We start from the raw sequence: 24,327 nt of genomic DNA, 5'->3' as shown, positions 1-24,327 counted from the left end.
CTCTCGTCATCACAGGGCCACTCGCTCCACTGCAGGGTCCTTTGCCTTGGGAACACACTCAGACTCCAGGAATTATGAAGCAGACATATTTGAGAGTTGTTCAGAACAGCGTTAGGCTATTAAGTCTGAATGCTGGGTGGATATTCGTGACAGAAAAGTAAGCTTAGTGTGGCTGGAGATGGTAGCCCACCTGGCACCACAGAGCTCAGGAAGCAGAGGCAGGATAGCTGTAGGTTAAGGTCAGCTAACACACAGCAAACAGGTCCTAAACATTGCCCACCCCCAAAAGCTCAGAATGCTGACTGCTTATAAGAGCGTGAAAATGGGGGCTGGGGATTTGGCTCAGTGGTAGAGCGCTTGCCTAGGAAGTGCAAGGCCCTGGGTTCGGTCCCCAGCTCCGAAGGAAAAAAAAAAAAGAACCAAAAAAAAAGAGCGTGAAAATGACTCAATGATGTAAGTACCACAGTGTTTACCAAAGGTCAGGTGTTCAATAAACAGCCATCATTTTTGAGAACTGGTGATCTGAATGAAAATTTTTGCCGTAGATAGGCTTGTGTTTGAACGCTTGGTTCTCAGTTGGTGGGAACTGTTTAGAGGATTAGGTGGTATGCCCAAGTTGGAGGAGTTGTGTCCCTGGGGGTGGGCTCTGAGGCTTTAAAAGTCCACCCCACCCATTCCCAGTTCCCTCTCTCTGCCTCATGCTTGTAGCTAAGGTCTAAGTTATTTTGACTACTGCTCCAGCATCATGCCCGCCGGCTAGCTACCATGTTCTCTTCAATGTCCGGTCTTGGTCTTTAATCCTCTGGAACGGAGAGCCCCTCCCCCATCCAGTGATTTCATTTACAAGTTGCTTTGACTGTGGTGTTTTGTCACAATAGGAAAGTTAAGACAGGGATTCCACTGAGTCAGTTCTGACTGTATCGGTCTCTGGCTTTGCATTTATTGCAGTGTCCCCCAGTGAGTATCTAACAAGTAAATTTGAGAAGCTCAGATCTTGAAGTTTCTTAACCAGGAGCCTCACTCTGGGAGGTCTACAGGATGCAGCCCGCTAGAGGTGGGATGTGGATGGGTCTTTCTTGTTCAGATTCCAGGTCTTTATTCCTGCCAGCTGTACTAGGGAGAGCTATGTAGTAGAATAAATACCCCAGGAAGTTCAAGGGCTTCTGCAGTTCCCAGTCAGCCATTCAGGGACCTCGGGGGAAGAATGCCTTCTTAGTATGGGACTGGTCGTGACAGTGGTCAAAGGGAGTTTAGTGGGGCTGGAGGGATGGCTCCCTGGTTAAGAGCACTTAATATTCTTACAAAGGACAGGTTTGATTCCCAGCGCCCAAAGGGTGGCTTACAACCACCCTTAACTCCAGTTCCGGGGATCCAGTGATTTATCTGTGAGGGCACTGGGCACGAATGTGGTACACATACACAGCTGCAAACAAAACAAATAAAACACCCCTACCCTGCCACCGCCCCACCACAAAGGTATGTATGGGGGAAGTGTCTTTACGCTTTAGTTAGGGCTTTTCTTGCTGTGATGAAACACAGTGACCAAAAAGCAAGTTGGGGGAGAAAAGGGTTTATTTGGCCTACCCTTGGGCTGGAGAGATGGCTCAGCAGTTAAGAGCACTGACTGCTCTTTCAGATGCCCTGAGTTCAAATCCCAGCAACCACATGGTGGCTCGCAACCATCTGTAATGAGATCTGATGCCCTCTTCTGGTGTTGATGAAGACAGTGTACTTACATATAAATAAATAAATAAACTAAAGATTATTTGGCCTACACTTCCAGATTATAGTCCATCATTGGAGGAAGTCAAGACAGGAACTCAAACATGGCAGGAACTTGGAGGCGGGAGCTAAAGCAGAGGTCATGGAGGGGTGCTGTTTACTGGCTTGTTCCTCATGGCTTGCTCAGCCTGCTTTCTTATAGAGCCCAGGACCACCAGCCCAGGGATGGCAGCATCTCTCCCATCAATCACTAATTAAGAAAATACCCTTCAGGCTTGTGTACAGCCTGAAGTTATGGAGGCATTTTCTGGATCGAGGTCCCCTCCTTGTATCAGGTTGATATGGACTGTCAGCAAAGCCCAAATACTCCGATCGCTGAGGGACAAGGGAAGTGCCTGACATGTCTGATCACAGTAAGTCTAAAAACGGTTTCATATCAGATGATCCACAGTAAAAGACATTACTTAGTCCTTTCACAACTATGCATTCTACTCAGCCCGTTTGATTTTCACCCAAAGCAACGGGTACGGCAGTTTGTCAGTATCTTTATTCACACATCAGTGTAACAGTGGCACTCAGTTTCAGTGTTCCATGGATCAGAGATCGTGACAAGAATACGTACAACAGAAAAGTTACTTACACAAAGAAGCCATTAGATATGCAGCCTTGGGTAGTAGCCCCAGCTCTCCCCACTGATTCTCCTAGTTTGGGGTTTGGGTTGGGTAGTTTCTTGGTTCTTCTATCTGTGAACGAGGGTGTAACAGATGCCACAGAAACCAGACTTCTGAGGATAAGCAGCAGCAGTGGGAGAAAGGACAGCAGATTCACCACTGTGCCTATGCTTGACTTCTGTGTGTCCCAGGGTTGAGATCACTGCAGCCTCGAGTGTGTGCTCGTGCATGTGTGTGTACATGTGTGCGTGCTCGTGCACGTGTGTGCACACACACACATTTATCACTTGTCAAATGCCCACAGCTGCTGTACTCAGAAGAGAGAGCGCACGCACATACGGAGGACAGATTCAGTCCTAACAGTTACATTAGAAACACTAATTTCCCATGCCAAGGATTGGTTCCTAAAACACAAGGCTATACGCAGGAGCTAGCCGGCTATAACTGGAATCGCATGTGCAATAAAAGCTGAGACAAATGCATTTCATTTATCTCTAATTTTAAAATAATTCATTTTCTTGCTTGGTATGCAGGTGAGCAGTGGAGAAAGTGGTGTATCTGCTATACCTGAAAAAAGGAAACAAAACATAAGAATGATCATGGGGACAATCAGTTTAAAAATGGCTGAGATCAGAAGCAAATTATGGGCACCTTCTCCTACCCCCACTAGGTATGGAAACAAGAAGGGCTTGATGGGAGGCAGAGGGAGAGGTAGGAACGCTCACAGGTAACCGGCTTACAGGTAACCGGCTTACAGGTAACCGGCTTACAGGTAACCGGATAGTCCTCTTCTGAGAAGCAGTGGCCACTGTATTATCTGTCTGTCTGGTGACATGGCTGACCACTTACCCGCTGGTGCTAAGGATTTCAACGCTTCCAAAAGATGTGGGCTGGAGAACTTGACGAGGCACCGGAGGGGCTCTTTCCTGTCAGCCAAGATGCCCCCACCTACGTCACTCTTGAACTTGGTTTCAGCTGTCGAAAATATATTTGTAAATGATGGTCACGTACTGGGCTCAGCTGGGATGTGAGAGCTAATCAACACATTATGTAGTTCATTAATTCCTACACATGGACTAATATAGGCAAAGCCCATCTAACCTGTTAACTGCAGACAGAAAGCATCTGGTGTAGGAAAGCTATTCAACAGAAAATGCCAGCACTGCGTCTGACTCACAGCAGAGGCTGTCTGTCAGAGCTGCCCTCACATGGTACTGATCTACCGGGGAAGCAGAGTATCCACACTCCCTCAGCAGAGCATCCTACCTGCGGAAGAAGCCAGAAGTCTGAGCTGCCCTCAGGTGCCTGTTACATTCTGCATTCAAATAGAAGCACTAAGTCTCAGGGCTGGACAAAGGGCTCAGTGGTTAAGAGCACTTGCTGTTATTGCAGAGAACCTGAGGTAGGTTCCTAGTATGGTGGCTTTCAACCATCTGTCCCTAACTCCAGTTCCAGGGGATTCTACACTGCCTTCTGGCCTCTGCACTGAGCACATATACACATCCAGACAACACACACACACACACACACTCTCACACACAATCTTAGAGTTTTATTAAGGAAGACTCAAACATGCCTAGAAGCTGGGTATAGTAGCACATCCTTATCCTAGCTCCCAGGAGGAGGAGGCAAGGAGGACTCCACGTTTGAGGCCAGACACTATCTCAACAGCCAGCTTCGCTGAGAGCCTCCCAACCTGACCACATCACCCAGAAGGCACAGGAGTCCCACGTGTGTTGCCATCCAGCTGAACCTGCTACCAACAGCTCTGGAGTCACCTGTTACAAACCAACCTCCAACCTAAGCGAGTCTTAAACTTGAGGCACGGTGCTGCCCTATCTGCAGGATGCTTAATGTTTGCAGTCAACTCGAATCGTGGCCATTGGTGCGTTAATGCGGGCAAACGGCTCAGTCTTCTGCTAGGCCATTTGCTGAGGTTGGAGAAAGTCACGTGTGAAGAAATGGCTGCACACCCTGACTAGCGGAACTCAACCACTTGAAGATGTTGAACAAGCAACACCGTCGTCTCCTAACCCAGGGGCTCTCCAGCTTTGCGTGTGGCCGAGAGCAGCCAGCATGCAGAACTGGATGCTGGGCACAGCTCTCCTGAACCAGGAGGAACGGCGTGGAGGGAAGCGATGCTTTCTCCCCTTCCCCAAGTGACTGGTCCCACACTCCAGAGAGCACACTGAGGGCCACTGTCCTCGATTATGGGCTCTTTAAAGCTTAGCTAACACTACACAGCTGAGAGCGGTGGCCAGTGATAGGAAGGAAGCAGGAGGGTCAGAAGGTCAAGGTGAGCCCGGGCTACACGGTGAAGGTGAGGCTTTCCTAGACTACAGGACTGGGTCTGAAAAACAAGCAGTCTGACGGGAAGGGCAGCTCAGTGGGTAAAGAGCTGGGGGCCCCAGAACCCATGCAGAAGCTAGGTGTGGTGGCTGTGTGTTAACCTGGGAGGAGGGCAGAGAGAGACAGGAGGAGGTTGGGGCTCCCTGCAGCTAGTTCAACTGAAATGGAGTTCCAGGCTCAGTGACAGACTCTGCGTGAAAGAATAGGGTCAAACCATAGCCAACATTGACCTTTGGCCTTCAAGAGTGTTAGCAATGTGAGCAAAGCTGTGTGGATACTCCTTAGCAAACATACAGCCTCTCAAAGTCCACTTGAAAATCTCCAGCTTCTTCCTTTGAAAACAAACCGAAGCAAACCAACCAGTCTTTGGGCCTAAGCGAGCAGGCCAATGGCGGATTCTAAGTGTGCCCTGTAGCTGGAAGAAGACTCAATGGAGATAATTTTGTTGGGGGTTGGGAAGGAAGGTATTCTGAGTAGGAGCATGGGCACATGTTAGGGTGCCTATGACCTATGCCACACACTCAGCTCTTCTAATGGTGGCTATGGACTTGTGCACCTGTATCCCTACACAGCCATGCCATGGCAGCAACAACTCTTTGGAACAAGTTTAATTTACAGTGTATTTACTATTGATTTTTCTCATCAGAGGCCAATCAGCTTGGTAGGATGTGTGCTTTCTCTCGTTTTTGGGTTTCTGAGTCAGTCAGTCAGGTTTGCCTCCAAAGTAGCCCAGGCTAGCCTTAAACTTGAGATCTTCCTACCTCACTCTCCTAAATGCTAGCATTACTGATGTGTGCCACCATACCCAACTCTTCCCAGTATTTATGAGCATTTGCTATGTGTTAAATACTGTTCTACTGGACAGGCTAGTAGGGTACAGACCTCCCCTCTCCCCACAGCGAGCAATACACAGCCGAATCACCACGAAGACAAAATGCAAAAGCAGTTCAGAATTTCATGATGTTCCCTTTGCTAAACAAGAGAATTTAGAGATATAACGAAAAGATGTAGATAACTTACAAAATTGTTACATAAAATTGCAGTAATAAATGAAAGGAGGACAGTGTTTGGACGTGTTTCTCAACTACAGTTTCTGTCGCTCGATTGCTGGTGACTCCGTTGAGCATCCTACCTTATACTGTGCGAACTCTAGCTGTGGCTGAGGATAGGCTCCAAAGGCCTCTTGCGTGGCTCTGTGGATTCTCACTTTTTCCTCTGTGTTTTCATGAATGATCTTTGAATCCACTGTGGAGGAGTCAGATTAAGATCACCATTAGCTGGGGTTGGGGATTTAGCTCAGTGGTAGAGCACTTGCCTAGCAAGCACAAGGCCCCTAGGTTGGGTCCTCAGCTCCAAAAAAAAAAAAAAAAAAAAAAAAAAAAAAAGCGCCATTAGCAATATACTTCGCCATCCATAGCAGTCTTCCCATTCCTAAACCTGCAGATGGTTTGTGCACCTCAGGGTGTCCAGTGTCTTCTTTTCATTGAAATAATGTTATTACAGAAGAGCTGGAAAGCACAGGCTGACACAGGCTGACACATGCTGACACATGCTGACACAGACTGACACATGCTGACACAAGGGAATAAGCAATCCCCGTTGTGCCGTCCCTGTCTAGGTTCTAATACACTTCCTGGGTAGCTTCCTCACAGTTCCCATGAGTAAATTTGTACCATGTTTCTTTACTTAGCATAGGGCCACCGGCAGGCCTTATGCTGTTGGAGTCTAAGAGTTTCCGTTCCCAGCATCGGTTTGATTTCCTTCCACTGTTAATCTTGAGTTTAGGTTTTCTAGGGAGAGACTCATGTTCTCCCAAGTGGCACATTATTATTAGAACCATATTGCTCTAGAACCAGCATAGCGCTTCTTCGCAGGACAGCTGTTGATCACATGCAAAAATGGCGGCATGCAGTTCGGCATGAATGCACTCTCAATGACTGTCTGCACTTTACTGCGCAGCTGCCAACTGAAAGCAAAGGCGCCGCCCCAAGCCCACCCTGTCTCAGAGCACACATACAATCTGTCTTCAGTCCAAGGCCTCCTTCACGCCAAGACGCTGTGGAGTTGTAATTTTCAAAGGTCTGGGAGAAAGAAAAAGTGAACACGTTACTGATTTGAACATGTTGGGCTAAGACTAACTGGTTCTAAGGCGTAAATGTGTTGAATCTTCAGTTTTGTAAAAGCAGTCGTGGACTTTGTATTCTTATGAATAGGAAGACGCACCAGCTCTGCCACAGGCTGGCTAAACTGAGCCCAGCTCCCAGGGCAGCAGGCCGTGCAGCATGCGAGGTATCAGTGCGCCTTGGGCACAATGTTAGAGCATCTGCCTGGCAAATGTGAGGTGCCTGTGAGGCCTTGGGGTCACCCCAGCACCAAACAAAGCCAAACTATGTCAAGGTGCAGGGGCTACACGAAATCCAGAGGAACGAGGGACAGTGCCTGACACCCTGGCGTCAGCACCATGGCTTCATACCCTGAAAAATCTCTCAGGGGCCTTTAGGAAAGATAATTTGCTACCAGAGCCCACATTTTTGCACCCTTTTTATTGAATCTCGCTGGAGTGAGTGACAGTTTCCCAGCTTGGCAGCTAACAGTGACTTCTCTAACAATGGTCTGGGTGCACCACAGGGCAGCAGTTGATGTCTGCTTAGCAAGAGGTGGAGGGCAGACAAAGGAGGGGCTGTCAGGGAGAAAACCATCATTTGACTTCTTACCAGGCCAGCATGGCAGCCCATGCCTGTAATCCCAGCACTTGGGAGGCAGAGGCCTCAGCTAAGTAATAAATTGAAGGCCAGCATGGGGTATACAAGATACCAATCCAAAGCTCCCAACACCAACAGAAGGGAAACTATTTTCCTTTTCAAAGGGAAGAAGCATTTGTTTTGGCTCACAGAGGTTCCTGTTTATAGTGGCTAAAAGTCACAGAGGCAGGACCTTGAGGCAAAAACATCCTCATCTTACCACCCTTCCCCCTTAAAGAGTGCTTTGCAGTTAGCCATCACTTCTCTCTAGCTAGAACATAAGATACAGCACAGCCTCCTTAAGGAATTCCATCCACTCCAGAGTCTGACCTTGTGCAAACATTTGCCATGCATAGAAGAAACCTTAAGACCACAGGGGCAGGCCTGTCCTTGTCATTAAACGGAAACACCAGTCATCATTCCATCTAGGAGAGGGAGGGGCTCATGAGGCACCACCCCTTCCTGAGGAGCTGGGGGGAGGAGTCAAACTCCACACCCATGCTCACATAAATACAGTGAACTCCAAGGCCCCTCCCTGCCTTCCCCATGAAGACAGGAGGGGGTCCTGTTGGGAAGAAGGCGTTTGGTGGGATGAGGACAGGGATGAGAGGATAACGGGGGCCGCTGTGTCCACAGTACATTGTGTATGTATGAAAGTTGTGAAAAAATAAACACACGCGAACAAAATGGGTGACTACAAGCTTCATCCACTCGCCTTCAGGGACAGGCTGGGCGTGGCCTGCGGCTATTTCATGGGTGCAAAAGAAAAGAAAAACTCAACTTTAAAGAGTGCGGACAGGCGGGGTTGGGGATTTAGCTCAGTGGTAGAGCACTTGCCTAGGAAGCGCAAGGCCCTGGGTTGGGTCCCCAGCTCGAAAAAAACCAAAAAAAAAAAAAAAAAAAAAGTGCGGACAGGCTCACCTGGTCATACTCGTTAAACACAATAGCCTTGAGTGAGTCCAGGTGCCTGCTTCTCAGGTCCAGCTGCGCCATCTGATGGTGTTTGCTAGCGACTTTCAGCGCCTCGGAGGGAAAGGAGCGGGCCTGTTAGGGCTGTGCGAGAGTCTCTACATACTGCTCAGTGAAATGTACGCGCTGCAACTGAGAGTGGCAAGAGCCCTGTGTGGGGCACGGTGCACACCTGAGATCCCGGCCCCAGGGAGGCTGAGGCAGGGGTGAGCCCTGTCTCAAATCACCTCCCCCCAACTCTCGCAAGTGAGAAGATGTAACCCTATCTCCCTTTGTGGGACCTCGAGGGCTATTGCTGACCGCGGAGTGTGGGCAGACAGAAGGCACGTGGGGGGCTGTGCAGCCAGCTGCAGCTGCTCACCTGTACCCAGCTCACACCGGGACCCTGGACGCACAGGAGATGCTAGCAGAGGAGTAGTAATGACGAGCCCAAATTTGGGGTGAATTATTTTTAGGGAAGAAGCTAGGACACCCATAGCACAGAAGTGAGGTTTGAGTAAGAATGGCCCCTACAGGCTCCTATACTTGAATGCTTAGACCAAGGAGTGAAATGTTTGAAAGAGTTACAATGATGAGAGGCGTGTGGCTTCCTTGGATACCGTAGGAAGTGTGTCCCTGCGGATTGGGGGTTGGAGGTCGGCTTGAGGTTTTAAAAGCCTATGACCTAGTCCCCATGCCCCCTACCCAGTGGATCCGGATGTAGCTCTCAGCTACAGTTCAGTGCCGTGTGTGCTGACAAGCTCCTCACCATGACTGTAATGGACCCAACTTCTGACATGGTGAGCAAGCCTTGGTCATGGTGTCTCCCCACAACAGAACAGTGAATAAGACACAAAGTCGAACCCTTTAAAAGAGAGCGGCTACCTCTGACACAGGCAGAGTTTTCGTGTACACCATGTGTGGGAAATGGTCATAAGCGTCAATGGCCATCAACAGGCAGACTGTAGATACAGAAATCCTGACACTGGCAAAGTGACCGAGAGTTTGGGTGAATGGAGTAGAAAGAAGGGGCGGAGAGATTGGACGACTCACCTCTTACCTTTAGGGACTTGCTGGTTTTAATATAAGCATGCATTACTTTTACACTGACAATAAAGACTAGAGCAAGCTAATACCTTCTGTCGCATTTCCAGTGGAGGTAGAAAGCTCTCCTTAGGAGAGGGGCTAGGTATTTATTGATCTAGGTATGTGGTTTCTAGCCACGCGGACCCTTGCGATAAGAGGCCTGAGCGGTCAGCTGCTGTGCTCTGTCCCTACCTGATGGAGAAGGGGCACAGTGCTCTTCAGATAGCAGGAGGAAATGAAGACGTATGGGGTCTGGGGGTAATACACCACAAACGTGGGCTTGTACTGGTTTGGCTGTGAATACTGTGTTCCCCAGGCAACCCGAATCCACACCGAATTCTTCTCGTAGACTCTGAAACTGACCGTAACCTTAAAGAGAAAAGATCTCACCATGACACCAACTACAGGCCTCTGAGACACAATCAATGTTAGTATAATTTTTCATGCACATGGGCTCCTGTCAGCCTTTTTTTTTTTCCAGAGCTGGGGACCAAACCCAGGGCCTTGTGCTTGCTAGGCAAGCGCTCTACCACTGAGCTAAATCCCCAACCCCAGCCTTTTTTTTAAAAATTAAGTTTCTTTATAAGTATTTGTACACACATTACCACGACACATGTATGGAAGTCATTGTTCTTTTTCTACTTTTTTTTAAAATGAAGATTATATTTATATGAATACACTGTTGCTGTCTTGGGATGCACCAGAAGAGGGCATCGGATCCTATTACATATGATTGTGGGCCACCATGTGGTTGCTGGGAACTGAACTCAGGACCTCTGGAAGAGCAGTCAGCACTCTTAACCACTAAGCCATCTCTCCAGACCCCCTTTCTACTTCTTATATACTGTTTTGGGACTGCTTGGGGAAATATTTTTATGATTATTTTATAAAGATCTATTTACACCTTGTAAAGTATATCTGAAAAAAAAAATCCCTTAAAAATAAAAACCCTTGTAATCTGGCAGGGGAGATGGCCCATAGGTTAAGAGCACTTGCTGCTTTTGCAGAAGATTACAGTTTGGTTCCTAGCACCATCAGGGTGACTCACAACCATCTGTGACTACAGTTCCCAGAGATGTGATGCTCTCTTCTCGCTTCTGCAAGCACCAGGCATGCATGCAGACAAACATTAATACATATAAAGTAATAAAAGAAATAAAAAAAAATGAGGTATCTGACTGGGCATACCTTTAATCTCAGCCTTGGGAGGCAGAGGCAGGCAGATCTTTGTGAATTCTGGCCAGTCAGTGAGATCCCACCTCAAAACTAAAGCAAACCAAAGCGATGGGATGGCCTTCTAGAAACACTGGCTTCTGAGGCTCACATTGGGCTTGCCCCTGTGTTTACAGCAGGATTCCCGTGAGCCCCGAATGCACTGATCTGAGGCACGTGCCTCGGCAGCCAGAGCCACTGAGAACGGGGCAGCCCAGGAGGCTGTGCGGTATCCATTTCACGGCCAGCCATCAGCCTTTCTAAACCTTCAGCTACGACCGGACTTGTTCTGGAATTTAATGACTACTGCTGGGTCGTTGGCTAGCTTCAGTCCACCTCTGGGCTCCGACCCAGCAAAGGAGAACCGGAAGAAAGGGACAGCTGGATGGCTCTTCCTTCCCACCTTCCTTCCCGCGGGCCCACTCCCGGGAGAGCACATTGTTATGCTGCCTGCGAGGCTGCTTTTCCTGACCGCCTCGTGCAAAGAGGAGGAGCTCTCCCCGTGTGGGCTGGGGTGTCCCTGGTGGGCCGCAGAGAGCTTGCTCTTCTCTGGGGCTCAGTGGCCCCTCCTGGCTGGAACAGCAGAGCGTCTAACGCCATGCAAGTGTGACTGAGGACCAATAGCAGAGCCACATGGGGACCCTCTCATGGGAATTCATTAAGTAAGTTTAAAGATTCATTCGCTCGGGCCTATCAGCCACCTATCAAGTCTGCATGTGGCAGCCAGGGATGAACTGGACATTGTCAATAGAAGGCCCTTCTGCCATGGCAGAGTTCCACTAACAATATTGCTCCTAAGTACTGGGTGGGACGGGCAGCTGAGAGATGGAAGTAATATTTCAATTTGCTATGGTAAAATGGCATATTATCCCCCACTGCCCCGCCCACATCTCCCAGATATCATTAAACTGAGTTCTGTAGAAATCCAAGAGGACTTGGATTCTTACATTTTTTAATGTTCTCTGAAGAATTCTCTTAAATGAACTTTGGAACTGTTCCATATCAAAAAGGTCCACATCATCTTCACCTGTCAAAACACGGAGATACAGAAATAAATGAAGAGAGCTACAATGTCTTTGTCCCCTGTACCCAGAGCAGCAATGACCATACCACACCCATGCTCCTGATAGTGCCAGCAGATACACATGAGGAAGAGTCACAATTTTTCAAAAGCCGACGAGAGCAGACGGCTAGGCTGGGTGTGGCAGCATATCCTACTCTCATCACGCTGGAGGCAAAGGCAGGAAAACCACAAGTTCCAGACCAGCCTCCTCTACACAGTGAGTTCAAGGCCAGCTTTGTCTACATAGTGAAGTCTAGACTAGCCGATGATACACAGGGATACAATGTCTCAGAAACAAACAAACAAAAAACTCCAACAAAAAAAGACATTTGCTACTCATTTTTTTTTTTTCTTTTTTTCGGAGCTGGGGACCGAACCCAGGGCCTTGCGCTTGGTAGGCAAGCGCTCTACCACTGAGCTAAATCCCCAACCCCTTGCTACTCATTTTTAAACTGCCAAATACCAATACAGATGTTTAATTTAAAGCAGAAAACATTACCTGGTTCTTTACTCATCTGAAAGACATTCCAAAGCTTCTGGTGCCGATGAAATTGAGTATCTGAGAGAGAAGCGCTTACAGTGAGAGCTGTATCTTTGTACTTTGAAGTGTGTGCTAAGAAACAATCATTTTTTAAACTACATAATGTGTTAGATGACACAGACATTTTTGAATAGTGTGTTTTTCTCCTCATTCTCCAGCAAATACAAATTTTTAATACAATAATAGTAACCAAAGAATGAGGTGACACAGCTTTGAAATCAAAGTTAAAACTTAAAAAACAACCCAAAACATAAACTTTAAATGGAGTAAATCTATTGCAGACAAACAAATCCGAATTATTCAACTCCACAAAGATGATACAGTTCAGTCTCAGTATTTATCATTACCTTGCCTGGTATTTTTATTTTCAATGGGCAGAGGTATTTTCTGTACATGGGTATTCTACCTGAGTCTATGTCTGTCTATGCATGTGAGTGCCTGGTGCCCATGGAGGCTAGGAGAGGGCCGAGGGGCCCTGGGAGGGGAGCTACAGGTAGTTGTAAGGCGCCATGTGGGTGCTGGGAACTACACCCTGGTCTTTTGGAAGAATAGCAAGTGTTCTTAAGGACTGAGCCATCTCTTCAGCCCTTGTCAGTTTTACAAACATCTGCTAAGCAAAACCCAGGACACACCCACAGGATGGAATGACTCACGAGAGTGTCACTGCTGGCCTTGAGGCCTGAGGGCTCTCTTCCAGTTCCTCCTCAGACACCTCAGTCTTCACTTGCCTGCTCTTCCTCAGCAGCTACCACTCGGTGCCTACCCTCCTTGCCCTCAAACTGCCCCTGCTTCCCTCCAGGGCCCTGTGAAGAGGAGGGACTTGTTCAGTGCTGTCGCCCCAGCTAACCCTGCCCGCATAAAGCACTCACTGTGGAATGAAGGCCGGGGTAAGTGTGTGACAAGCAGGTGCCCTTCAAAGGCAAGAAGACCTGGAGCAGGAACGGGAGCCAGCAAGGCCCGCTCTTTCCCATCCTCCTCCTCAGCTCATACTGCACTGGTGCTGACCTCTGACCAGGCTTTTGACTCTCTCCAGGGGATGTGGACTCATCACTCAGGGTCAACGTTGGCATCAATGTTCTCCTGGTCTTTCTCTACTTTCCACATCTTTCCTTTCCTGAGCCTGCATGTCTGGTTACTGCATGTCTGTCTGGTTACTGCATGTCTGTCTGGTTACTGCATGTCTGGTTACGGCCCCTACTTCCCTTCATGGTAATGGGTGGAGCAACAGATCACTGAATGATTGGTGTCAGAAGGCAAAGTGTGATGCCAGTCCCCAGTGCTTTTCATTTGGTTCGTCCATCCTTCTGTCCATCCATCCGTCCTTCCTTGTTTCCTTTCTCTGACCCTTTCTCACCTGGTTCTGTGTTTGAGTTGGGAAGACTCGCTACCCGGCCTCTGAACAAGCCTGTGGCAGCAGGAAGTCAGAACTCTTGTCAAAAGCCCTGTTGCACGTCACCTGGAAGGGGCCCAGCAAGGACTTAGAGCAAATGGAGACAGCTTTACCTGCCGCAGGCACATGCTAGCCTACCCCACACCTGTGAAGTGCCTGATATACCTGCATCTGCAGCTTCCACATCAGAAAGGGGAGGCCCTAGGTCATGTGTCCTGCAAGCTCACCCACTTCTTTGAGGGGGTTGGGTGTAAGCCCCTTCTGTGCCTTGGCCCCACCCTCCTCTCTATCCTGACTACCCCTCCCCTCTTCCTTATGCCTCTCCAGACGACCCCACAGGTGTCTGAATCCTCAGCGCCCCCGGTCTGTCTTAGGCTGTAACCAGCATGATCTTTCAAAATTCAGGCGTCTGATTGTTTTGGCTCAGAACCTGTCCAGGGCTGACATCGTTAGGAGAGACACTGAGGGCCTTCTAGTGGCTTCCAAGTCTCCATGTTATTTCCACGTTCCCCTCCACTGGAGCCCAGCTTGCCTCTACGCTTGCATCTCAGGTACTCTTCTCCCACCCCGTCCCTGGTAGCTCCCCCCTCCTCAGCTGCTCCGCTCTGCCTGGCTAGTGCTAACTGTCTTTTGGCTCTAATTTGAATACCATCTCCTCAAGGAAGCTTCCTTACATGACCACTGAAAAAGAAGTCCCACTGTGCTCCTATACACTCTTAATTCCCCTTCGCACACTAGGTATCCCTGAGACGAGGAACGTTTCTCCTCAGGTAAACCCCAGTCAGCATCTGCCAGAGTGGGAGTCACCTGCTCTCCCCACCAGCGTTCTGTGGAGCCACCTTTTTTTCTTACAAAGGAATTAATCATTTTCATTCTATGTGTATTTGTCTACCTGCTGTAAGTGCACCATGTGTGGGCCCCGTGCCTAAGGAGGCAAGAAGAGGTTATTGGAGCCTTTGCAAGCAGGGCTGGAGACAGCTGTGAGCTGCTGTGTGGATGGTGGATAGAACGCAGGTAGCAGAACACAGCAGATCTTAGCTGCTGACCCATCTCTCCAGCCCTGCGCCCACCTCCCAGCTTAGAGTCCAATCACCGAGAGAACAAGGCCAACTAAATCACAGGCCGGCTCGGCCATACAATCACAGGCAGACTCAGCCATACACAGCAGGGAAAAAAATTGATAGAGACGAGTCTTTGAAACACTTGCAGTCACATAGGCAGTGAAACCAATGTAACTGCTTAGTTTTTTGTCAACTTGACACAAGCTAGGGACATCTAAGGAGAGGGAACCTCAACTGAGAAAATGCCTGCATCAGACTAGCCTGTCAACAAGCCTGTGGGACATTATCATTATTATTATTATTATTATTATTATTATTAATATTAATGATTATTGATTGGTTATGGGATGGCCCAGCTCACTGTGGGTGGTGCCGCCCTTATGCAGGCATCCTTGGCTTCTATAAGAAAGCAAACCGAGTAAGGCATGATGAGAAGCCAGTGTGTAACAGTCAGTCCTTCATGGTCTGAGTGTTGCTTCCAGGAGTTTGGCATTGGTCACTGGGCTCGGACCAGGAAGAAGGCTGAGATAACAGTGACCACGGGCTTTGTTTACTGCTTTGCTTAATTATTACCTGGTGAGGTCCTTTTGTTTACTATTTTGCTTAATTGCTATCTTGTGTGATCTCCTTGTTTACTACTGGCTTGAGAACGTTGTCTTTGATCTAAGAACTGAGCATGTGTTCTGCATGTACCTAGAATGATATAAAAGCAGGCTGGAGAAAATAAAGTGGCTTCAACCTCAGTACTGTCTGGAGCCATAATTTTGTCTGTTTTTCTTCTTGTTCAATCCTCACTCCCTCCCTTGAGACCCTCTTGACTGCTGAGCTGGCTTGGTCAATGGCCTTTGCTTCAGTTCTTGCTTCCAGGTTTCTGCCCTGAATTTCAACTTCCTGATGGACTATAAACTGAAATAAAGCGGCCTTTTCCTCTCCAGGTCGCTTTTCTCTTCTTTTTTCTTTTTTACACCCCACCCTCCAGGTCGCTTTTCATCATGGCTTTTATCCCAGCAATAGAAGAAAACTAGGACAATGTATAATGACAACAAATTAGTTTTTTTAAAAAGGGCTCTGGGTCAGAGACCGTTCAGCCGTTAAAGGCACCAGCTGCCAAGCTTGGCAGCCTGAGTTTGGTCCCTGGGGCCCTCAAGATAAGACAGAGCTGACTTCAGCTACCTGTCCCGAGGTCTACAGGTGTGCCACTTGTGTGCCCCTCCCAATAAATAAAATGTAATAACAAACCCCATATCCAGAGAAACTGCTTCTGTTCCAAGGGCTTGACCTGCAGTGTCATCCGATCCCAGCACAGCCTTACTAGATCCCGATCATTATTATACACATTTACCAAAAGGAAGTAGCAAGGCAGGCGTGCGAGCCACCATCCCCCAGCACTTACAGGCAAGCGATGGGGGAGCCACGAAACCAACCCGATCAATCCGGTCTTAGGGTCTACACTCTGACGCCTTAGTAAGTGAATTTTGAAGAAAACAAAACCCAAGACATAGCAAAAAGTGAGAGGCGGCACTAACGACAAATTCTCGGTGGTGCGTTTTCAAACGTAACCAAAGTAAGGCCGACCAACGGATGCTCCACACTCACGATGAGCCAGTGCCTGTCTCTAAAGGTCCTGACTTTCCACAGTCCTAAAGAGGGACTGACTGTTCCATGTGGGTCCACTGACAGGCGAAGTCTGAGGGTCAGAGTGGAGAAACAACAAAGGACACTAGACAGTGACAGTGTCAGTGAGAGAGCAGGAATTTGGTACCAGGCCCCTCAACTCTAGAATCCGTATCCTTAAAGATTTATTTATCTTTATGTGTATGTCTGGCCTCAGTGTGTCTATGTACATGTGCACGCAGTGGCCACAGAGGCCAGAAGAGGACATCAGATTCCTGGAACTAGAGTTACAGGTGGTTCTGAGCACAAAATTCCAAAATAAAGAGAAATCCCCAAAACTTACACATGAGGTCTAAAAGGGCCATGTCATCAAGACTTGCACACTTGTCCTGAAAGAGAGGGTAGACCGATTAGGAGATGGGGCACTAGGCCCTCAAGCCCTGGCCAGGGCATCCCACTAGCATGCCTGAAGTGCTTACTGTCTTGGCTAACTATCTCCAATCTATATATAGTCTCTTCGTAACCAACAGCTACCCCTCCAATTCTTACCTCAGACCACACTCTCCTGAAACTCTCTATATTTATCACTTAATGTTTACATTTTAAAACAGGAAAAAGCCAGAAATCCTATTGCTTGGGGAGCAAAGGCAAAAGGACAGTAAAGAGTCTGAAGTCAGTCAGGACTACTGAGACTGCCTCAAAACAGAGCAGAAAAACCACTCTTGAACGTACATGAAACTGCATACACGCTATGGTTTGCATGTGAAATGTCCCCAGAGGCTCACATGGGGAGCGCTTGGTCACCAGGAGGTGGTGCTGTTTGGGTGGTGGTGGTAGTGGGGCCTCACTGGAGGAAGCAGGTCACCGGGAGTGGGGCCACAAGGCAAGGGAGCCTGCTATACTTCCTGTTCACTGAGGGTGGACGCAGCCTGACTGGCCAGTGTGCTCCTGCTGCCTGTGCTCTTCCAAGGCTGCCGTGCTTTCAGAGTCATGATGGACTGAGTCCCCAGGAACGAGAGCCAAAACAAACCTGTTCTTGCTGGAACTGCTTTTGTCAGGGCATTTTGTAAGATGATATGCCTACCTTTTTCAGACGTGGCCACTGTCATATCAGTGTGGCAAACATGCCCAGCAGACTCTACGTCCAATTTCCTTGTGGCTCTCACTCTCAGATCCTTTCCTGTCCCCAATTCTCTTTGTCCCAATCCTTGGTGCTGAGACAACTATGGATTCTTCTGCTGTCATAACATTTGAATTTCCTAGTTTTATATGAATGCTAACATACGGTTGGATTCTTTTTTGATTTGGCTCCCTTAACTCAGCATAATTATTTTGACACTTAGCCATATTTTTGCATCTATAGCTCACTTCCTTTATATTGCTAGCAGTTCTCTGTTACATGAATACAAACAACTTGTTGCTTACCTGTGGATGGACTTGGGCTGCCTCTAGGCTTTAGATATGGGCACTGTGCTAACATATGTGCCGTTCTGGGAATACACCTGTGTTTTCATTTCTCGTGAGAAAATGTTTGGCAGTGGAATGGCTCAATCTACAGTGGCAAATATTTAGATTTCTAGAGAACTGTCAAGGGCTGGAAACTATAGCTCAGTTAACGCCAACTCAGCATGTCTGAGACCCTGGCCTACACCCCAGCACTAAAACTCAAAATGAAGGCTGGACTTGAGGTACATGCAGCTGAGCAGGCCGCCCATACTTAGCACGTTCCCAGCCCTGGGTGCAATGCCCAACACCAGAAGGAAACGAATCCCATCTGTTCCAAACAGGTATGGCCAGTCTTTCCAGTGCTAGCTGTCAGATTTTGTGGCGTTTACTTGCATTATTATCTGATGACTAGTGATTCTGAACACTTCTTCGTGTGCTTGTTTACCATCGGATCGTCTTCCGTCCGGAAGGAGCTAGCCAAATGTCCAAAAAACTATTTCAGTGTGTATAGGTGTTTTGCCTGCATATATGTCTATGTACCGTGTGTCCCTGGTATCCTGGAGGTCCCAGAGGGTGTCAGATCCCCTGGAACTGGGGCTACAGATAGTTGTGAGCTGCCACTTTGGTGCTGGGAATAGAATCAGATACTCTGGAAAAGCAGCTGGTGCTCTTAACCATCAAGCCATCTTTCCGAACCTCGTTTTTTATTATTATTGTTGTTGTTGTTGTTTTCATATTACTGACTTGAGACATTCTAACATGCTAGCTGCCTTGATGGACTAGCATTTAGAAAGTTTCCTTCAGTCTGTGGCTTTTCTTAACAGCATTTCCAATGAAAAACAGTGATTAATTCTACCAGTTTATCAATTATTTTTTTCTTTTATGAACCACCACTTTGGTGCGCTAAGAAATTTTGCCTTCCTGGGTTCGGTCCCCAGCTCCGAAAAAAAAAACCAAAAAAAAAAAAAAAAAAGAAATTTTGCCTAGTCCAGCACCAGGAGGATTTTCCTCTTGCTTTCCCTACATAGCTTATGGTCTTAGGATCTATAGCATTTGGTCTATATAGGTCTATAGCATTTGGGTCTTGGATCTAATTTGAGTCCAACTTTTTTTTAAACAGTAGATGGGATAGAGTGACCTTGTCTTATTTGAGAAACAGTCCTCCTATGCTGCTAATCTTGAATTCACTATTTAGCTCAGGCTTTACCTGAACTGTAGATTTCCCTGCCTCAGTTTCCATAGTTCCGGGACTTAACATGTGGGCTGCCTTGAGCAGCAAAGGCGCTTAGCATAGGAGCATCTAACTGTTGTAGCCCGTCTGCTAAAAAGAATGTTCTTCCCACCCAGAACTGTTCTTTGTAGCTTTGATTTAAAAAAGAAAAATCCATTAACCATATGTACATACTGGTCTAACTATAGTCTACTCTATCAATTTATTTGGTTGATAATTTTGAACAGCGTTACCTCGCACAGCAGAATCACTTCCTGGGCCAGAAATTCCTTTCTCTGCTTCAAGTTTATGCTCTGCAGTTGGTCTTCAGACAAAAAGTCCCAGGCTTCTAGGATGGTCTTCATCTCACACAGAGGGATTTTCAGGATGATCCTCCGGAGAAACTCGGCAACATTCTCATCCATCTCTTTGGCCCTTGGACAAAACAAAAAGAACACAGTAATGCATTCCTCTTTAAGCTGCATGTGTGTATGTATACATGCATGTATATTCATATGGTCTCATGTAGCCTTAGGCTGGGCTCAAACTCAATATGTGGCCGAGGATCACCTAAATCATTAAAAATATACATACTTATTTTAACCATTCATTTCTTGGTGTGACTAAATGCTTCTGCACATGAATGCAGGTGTCTGAGGAGGCTAAGGATGTCAGACTTCCTGGAACGGAAGTTATAGCCGGTTTTGAGCCATCTCATGTGGGTGCTGGGATTTGAACTTGAGTCTTCCAACAAGATATCAAGTGCTCTTAACTGCTAAGCCATCTCTCCAGCCTGACTCTTCAACTTTTGATCCTTCTGCCTCTATTTTCCAAGTGTGGGATTATGGAGTGAGGCATTGTGCTGGGTTCTAGTCAGTGGTGGTCAAACCCAGGGCTTTCTGTATCAGGCCAATACAATATCAACTGAGCTATACCTTCATCCCAATCTCTAGACTTTTTTCCCCTTCATTTTTCCAGAGACAGGGTCTTACTTTGTAGCTCAGGCTAGCCTGAAATCTACTATATAGCCAAATCTGGTCTCAAAGTGGTGGTAATCCTCCTGCCTCAACCCAAGAGCTGAAGTTAGAAGTATGAGTCACTATACCCAGGATGCTTTAGAATGAAAAATTAGTGCTGTTATAATATGGATAGGGTTTGTACTCCGAAAGTTTGTACTGAATACTACCTTAATGGTACTGAGAGGTGACAGTTCTTTAAGAAGTCTAGTGGAAGGTGATTCGGTAGGTCGCAGGGGTACAACCCTCAGAAGGGATTAATGCACTCTCAGGGGAAGTCAGATCTAGTGGGACTTCGATTAGTTTCCTACAAGGATTTTCTTCTTTTAAGGGGGAGGGAGGTGGTGGTACAGTCAGTAAACAGCTTGCTATACATTATAAGGAGTCTGATCCTTAACATTCTTGTACAAATCTTGGTGGTGGAGCACAGTGTGCGTGTTGGGGGGCAGAAGCCTTGAGGTGGGGAGGCTGGCTGGCCAGGCAGTCTAGCAGGATTGGTAGGCTGCAGATTCAGTCAGAGTCTGTCTCAAAATATAAGGTGGAAAGTGACTAAGGAAGATCCCAAATGTCTACCTCTAGAACACAGACACTCACACGCTCATGCAAACTTGCATTCACACAGGCAGACAGACCTGGGCTGGAGGATGTGTTGATCTGGTGATGGGGATACAGGAGTCCAGGATACAGCTGTCAACTTAGCTGCAACGAGGCCGCCTAGGGCTATGCGGTGCCGCACTGAATGGCTTTCCCCAGCTCTCTGGCCTCTTCCAGCCATCTGACTGACTACTCCTGCCTTCTCAGGTGCCCCTCACACATGATCCTGTGATAAAGGCCTCTGCCATCCTGTGATGCAACTGATAGAGTGAAAGTTACTTGGAAACTTATTTCTGGAACTCGCCGTGTAATACTTTAGGTAGTAGCTGACACCCTGTGAAACTACCATTGGGTGTGAACACCTGTAGCACTTGGTTTTCATGCCTCAGCACACTGCCAATTGACCATATCGCCCTGCTGTGTCTGCAGGCGAAGTCATCCAGTGCCCACTTTGTCGTGAGCCCCAAACACGGGATAGCTCTGTCAGCAACAGGTGACACTCAGAAGTATTAAAGCTGTGGTATAGGGAAGGGAGATCCTGAGCCTTTTATCTCTTTCCTTTAGAGCTTTTAAGAGGCACAGTTAACCCTACTGTTACCTCAATCGGAATACCAATTCAGGAGGTAAAATGCAAACAAGCATAATTTCCTTTTTTTTTTTTTTTTTTTTTTTTGAGACAGGGTCTTTCTATGTAGCTCTGGCTATACTGGTACTCACTATGTAGACCAGGTTGGCCTCCAATTCAGAGCTCCACCTGTGTCTGCCTCCCAAGTGCTGGGGTTAAAGGCATACCTACTCTGCCCAACAAGCAGGCATGATTTCCATGTGAAGGCGAAACAAGGTCTTTGTAGACTTTAATTTCCTTGACCAGCTTGTCTTCTTTGGTGTCCATGTTTAAGATCAAAGGCAGCTTTGTCATTCGTATCACTTCCCTCGCACCCGAGGACAGAGTAAATGGACTACGATTCCTCACAAGAGTCCTGGCTGTGCCTGGCATCTAATATTGTAAGAACGTCTCAAGCGCTGTGTGTAATTTCTTGCCACTGACGGTTGGCTAAAGATATGCACCTGACTGTACTTTTTCTTGCATATGTGTGACCATTACAACGTGGGTGTGCTGGTAGCCCTGTCTAGACAGGGGTCTTGTCCCCTGGAACTGGAGACACAGGCAGCTGCGAGCCCCTTGATGTGGCTGCTGGGAACTGTACTTGGGGTCTTCTGCAAGAGCAACAAGGAGCTACTCTGCAGGTCCTTATCTTTAGAGACAGGGTGGGTCTCACATAACCCAGGCTGACTTTGAACTCCTCATCTTCCTGCTTCCATCTCCCAGGCACTGGTATTGCAAGCATGAGCTACCTTGTCCAGTTTCATGAGGTGTGAGAGACGAACCCAGGGCTTAATGCACGTTAGACGAGCGTTCCGCTAATGGAGCTCCCTCTCAAATTCCAGTGGAGTTCATTTAAAAAGAAGATGAAAACCACAGCATGGTTTAGGTTAAAAAAAAAAACCAAAAAAAACAAAAGAACTGAATTAAGGTTGTGAAAATGGAGTTATCACTTGCTGTACTGTTCAGTTATGAGTCCATTCTTCCTTAAAGTGGAAACCAAAACCTTTAGCATGGTCTACAAGACCCTGTATTACATGGCGTCTGCTTCCTCCCTGTTGCCTGCCTCCCCTCCTTTTGTGTGCATGTCTGTGTGTTTGAGGACAGAACTCAAGGGTCTTCCTTGAGGCAAACAATGTACAACTGAGCTACATCCCTGGCCCAACCTCCTCAGTTCCATTGTGTCTCAGTTCCTGCAAGACAAGAGGATCCCTCTGGGGATAGAGCACTGTACCTGCAGCTCCCCTCAACTGGAGGGTCTGTATAATTTCCTGTGCTAATTCAGTTCTCAGCTTGGCTTTTCTCCTGGAAGCTTACTGCAACCATCCAATAGTTTTTTCCCCCATCTTCCATTGCTTATTGTTTTTACAGAACCACCTGCAATCAGCTTTATAATCTTATCATGGCTAATATAAGTTAATTTTTAATTTATTTTTAATTTATTTTAATTTTGTTTGTGTCAAAGACAGGGGCTATATTGATCTTATTCACGACTACGTCTCTAAAACCTATGGCCCTGTTATAACTGTCCTGGCAGGAGTAAAGCCATTCTGAGGAGAGTCACTTGCAAGCTTCCCCTTTGAGACAACAGAACAGAGACATGGAGACTTGCCCAGGAATCTAATGGAGAAGGAAAGGCTGACACCTGGTGCCAGTCAGAGGGAGCTTTTTTGTCTCCTTGTCAGACCCTCTTGCAGAGGAGACGACGATGGCTCAGAGATGGGCAGGGTCACACTGTGACCAGGACCAGTTGTGTATACCTTTTACTTCCTGTTTCAGGGTTCAACACTTGGTGTGTGGGTCACTAGACCTCTTTGTTCTTCCCACTGTGGTCACACTGAATACATCTCTCTTTTCTGCATTTTATTTACTTGTCCTTTCATTGGCCTACTGAGCCTAGCCTGTTCGTGCTGCTAGGGCCGGGGGCTCTCTGATCCTGACAACGTCAGTGAACATTAGTCAAATCATACAGTGAGTCTGGTCACCCAAGAACAATCTCATATGCACCTGAAGGAAGAATGACTGGATACCCTTCCTAAGCAGTGTGCACATGGGAACGATATGGTTCAACGGTCTGTCAACTATTAAACCAACACCTTGTCCATGAGAACATCTGGGAGGGCTTTCCTGGGCATCGATGAGGTAAACTGGAGGAGGGTGTATGCAAAGCAGGCATTTCTCCTATCCCAGTACAGACCAGGCTAGATGTGGCTATGAGCTTCGGGGATCAGGACATTCGGGATGGGGTGCCCAAAGGCAAGATGTAACAAACATTCCTTAGCACTCCCGAAGATTCTTAATTCTGAGTGATATGCAGCATGGCATTCCTAAAAGAACTGACAGAAAGGGCGTAAAACATTAACAAAGTTAGCAAGCCTTTGAGTGAACTTTCCCCGTTACTATCTCAATTTCATTTTTCTAGCGCTTCACGGAGGTAGCTGCTAAGACACGGTTGTTGAATGAACACGTGACAATATCGAGCTCGTAGACGCGCAGGGAGCATAAGGAGTAAAGCAACAAGAGGCACGGACAAAAACAGACGCGAGGCAAGAAATTAGGAAGGTGATGCCGAGTCGGAACGGAACCTAGGAATCAAAGTAAAGCAGCCCTTGAGCCAGTAGCCCGGAGCTGCCACAGCGTAGACACCAAGGCGCAAGTAAAGCCCCGCCCCAATCCGGGCGGAAGTGACGCCACGGACGCTCATCACCGCCCTCTTGTCCGTACCTGGGCTCCACTAGTGTCACTCCTAGGCCGAGATCGCGTGGCGGGACTGCGCTGTGGCAAGGCCCCCGTAGAGATCTGAGGCCTGGCTCCCGTAGTCCTCCTGCCGCCCTCTGAGTCCCAACCGGTATCGCTGAAGCCTACCTATCCAGTCCGCATCGCCCACCGCGCCGGCAGCACTTCCCGCCGAGACGCTTTCGAAGCCGCCAATGGACGCTCGGGCCCCGCCCAGCTAACAAGGTCTCCGCACTGCTTCGGCTACCCAGGGGCTGCGGCTGTGGACGCCCGATGGATAACGCTCTGGATCCCCAGAGTCGCTCTACTTATGGACAGGACCA

The 24,327-nt window shown here is 47.7% G+C and overlaps 1 protein-coding gene across 1 annotated transcript; it reads right to left on the bottom strand.

The window, feature by feature from the left end:
* Positions 1-2,247: 2,247 nt before the first annotated feature.
* On the bottom strand, positions 2,248-24,324 carry Cenpn (centromere protein N). Its single transcript, XM_032887789.1, has 12 exons — positions 23,993-24,324; positions 23,466-23,604; positions 19,309-19,481; positions 16,742-16,787; positions 12,292-12,351; positions 11,677-11,756; positions 9,710-9,886; positions 8,405-8,506; positions 6,760-6,823; positions 5,868-5,987; positions 3,243-3,368; positions 2,248-2,960 (listed from the first exon to the last, which is right to left on the bottom strand). The coding sequence occupies exons 3-12, from the start codon at positions 19,477-19,479 to the stop codon at positions 2,878-2,880; spliced, it is 1,029 nt and encodes a 342-aa protein (XP_032743680.1). The 5' UTR covers positions 19,480-19,481; positions 23,466-23,604; positions 23,993-24,324; the 3' UTR covers positions 2,248-2,877.
* Between the last annotated feature and the right edge of the window lie 3 nt (positions 24,325-24,327).

Source organism: Rattus rattus, chromosome 17, assembly GCF_011064425.1.
Source record: "Rattus rattus isolate New Zealand chromosome 17, Rrattus_CSIRO_v1, whole genome shotgun sequence".
In the NCBI taxonomy this organism is placed as follows: Eukaryota; Metazoa; Chordata; class Mammalia; order Rodentia; family Muridae; genus Rattus; species Rattus rattus.
This window is presented reverse-complemented; position numbering and strand designations above follow the sequence as displayed.

Excerpts from the sequence above, each read along its gene's own strand:
- Cenpn (XM_032887789.1), bottom strand. The coding sequence starts at position 19,479 with ATGGATGAGAATGTTGCCGAGTTTCTCCGGAGGATCATCCTGAAAATC. Across the intron at positions 11,757-12,291 it reads TCAGATGAGTAAAGAACCAG|GTGAAGATGATGTGGACCTT; the intron begins GTAATGTTTTCT and ends GTGTTTTGACAG. Across the intron at positions 2,961-3,242 it reads GAAATCCTTAGCACCAGCGG|GTATAGCAGATACACCACTT; the intron begins GTAAGTGGTCAG and ends TCCTTTTTTCAG.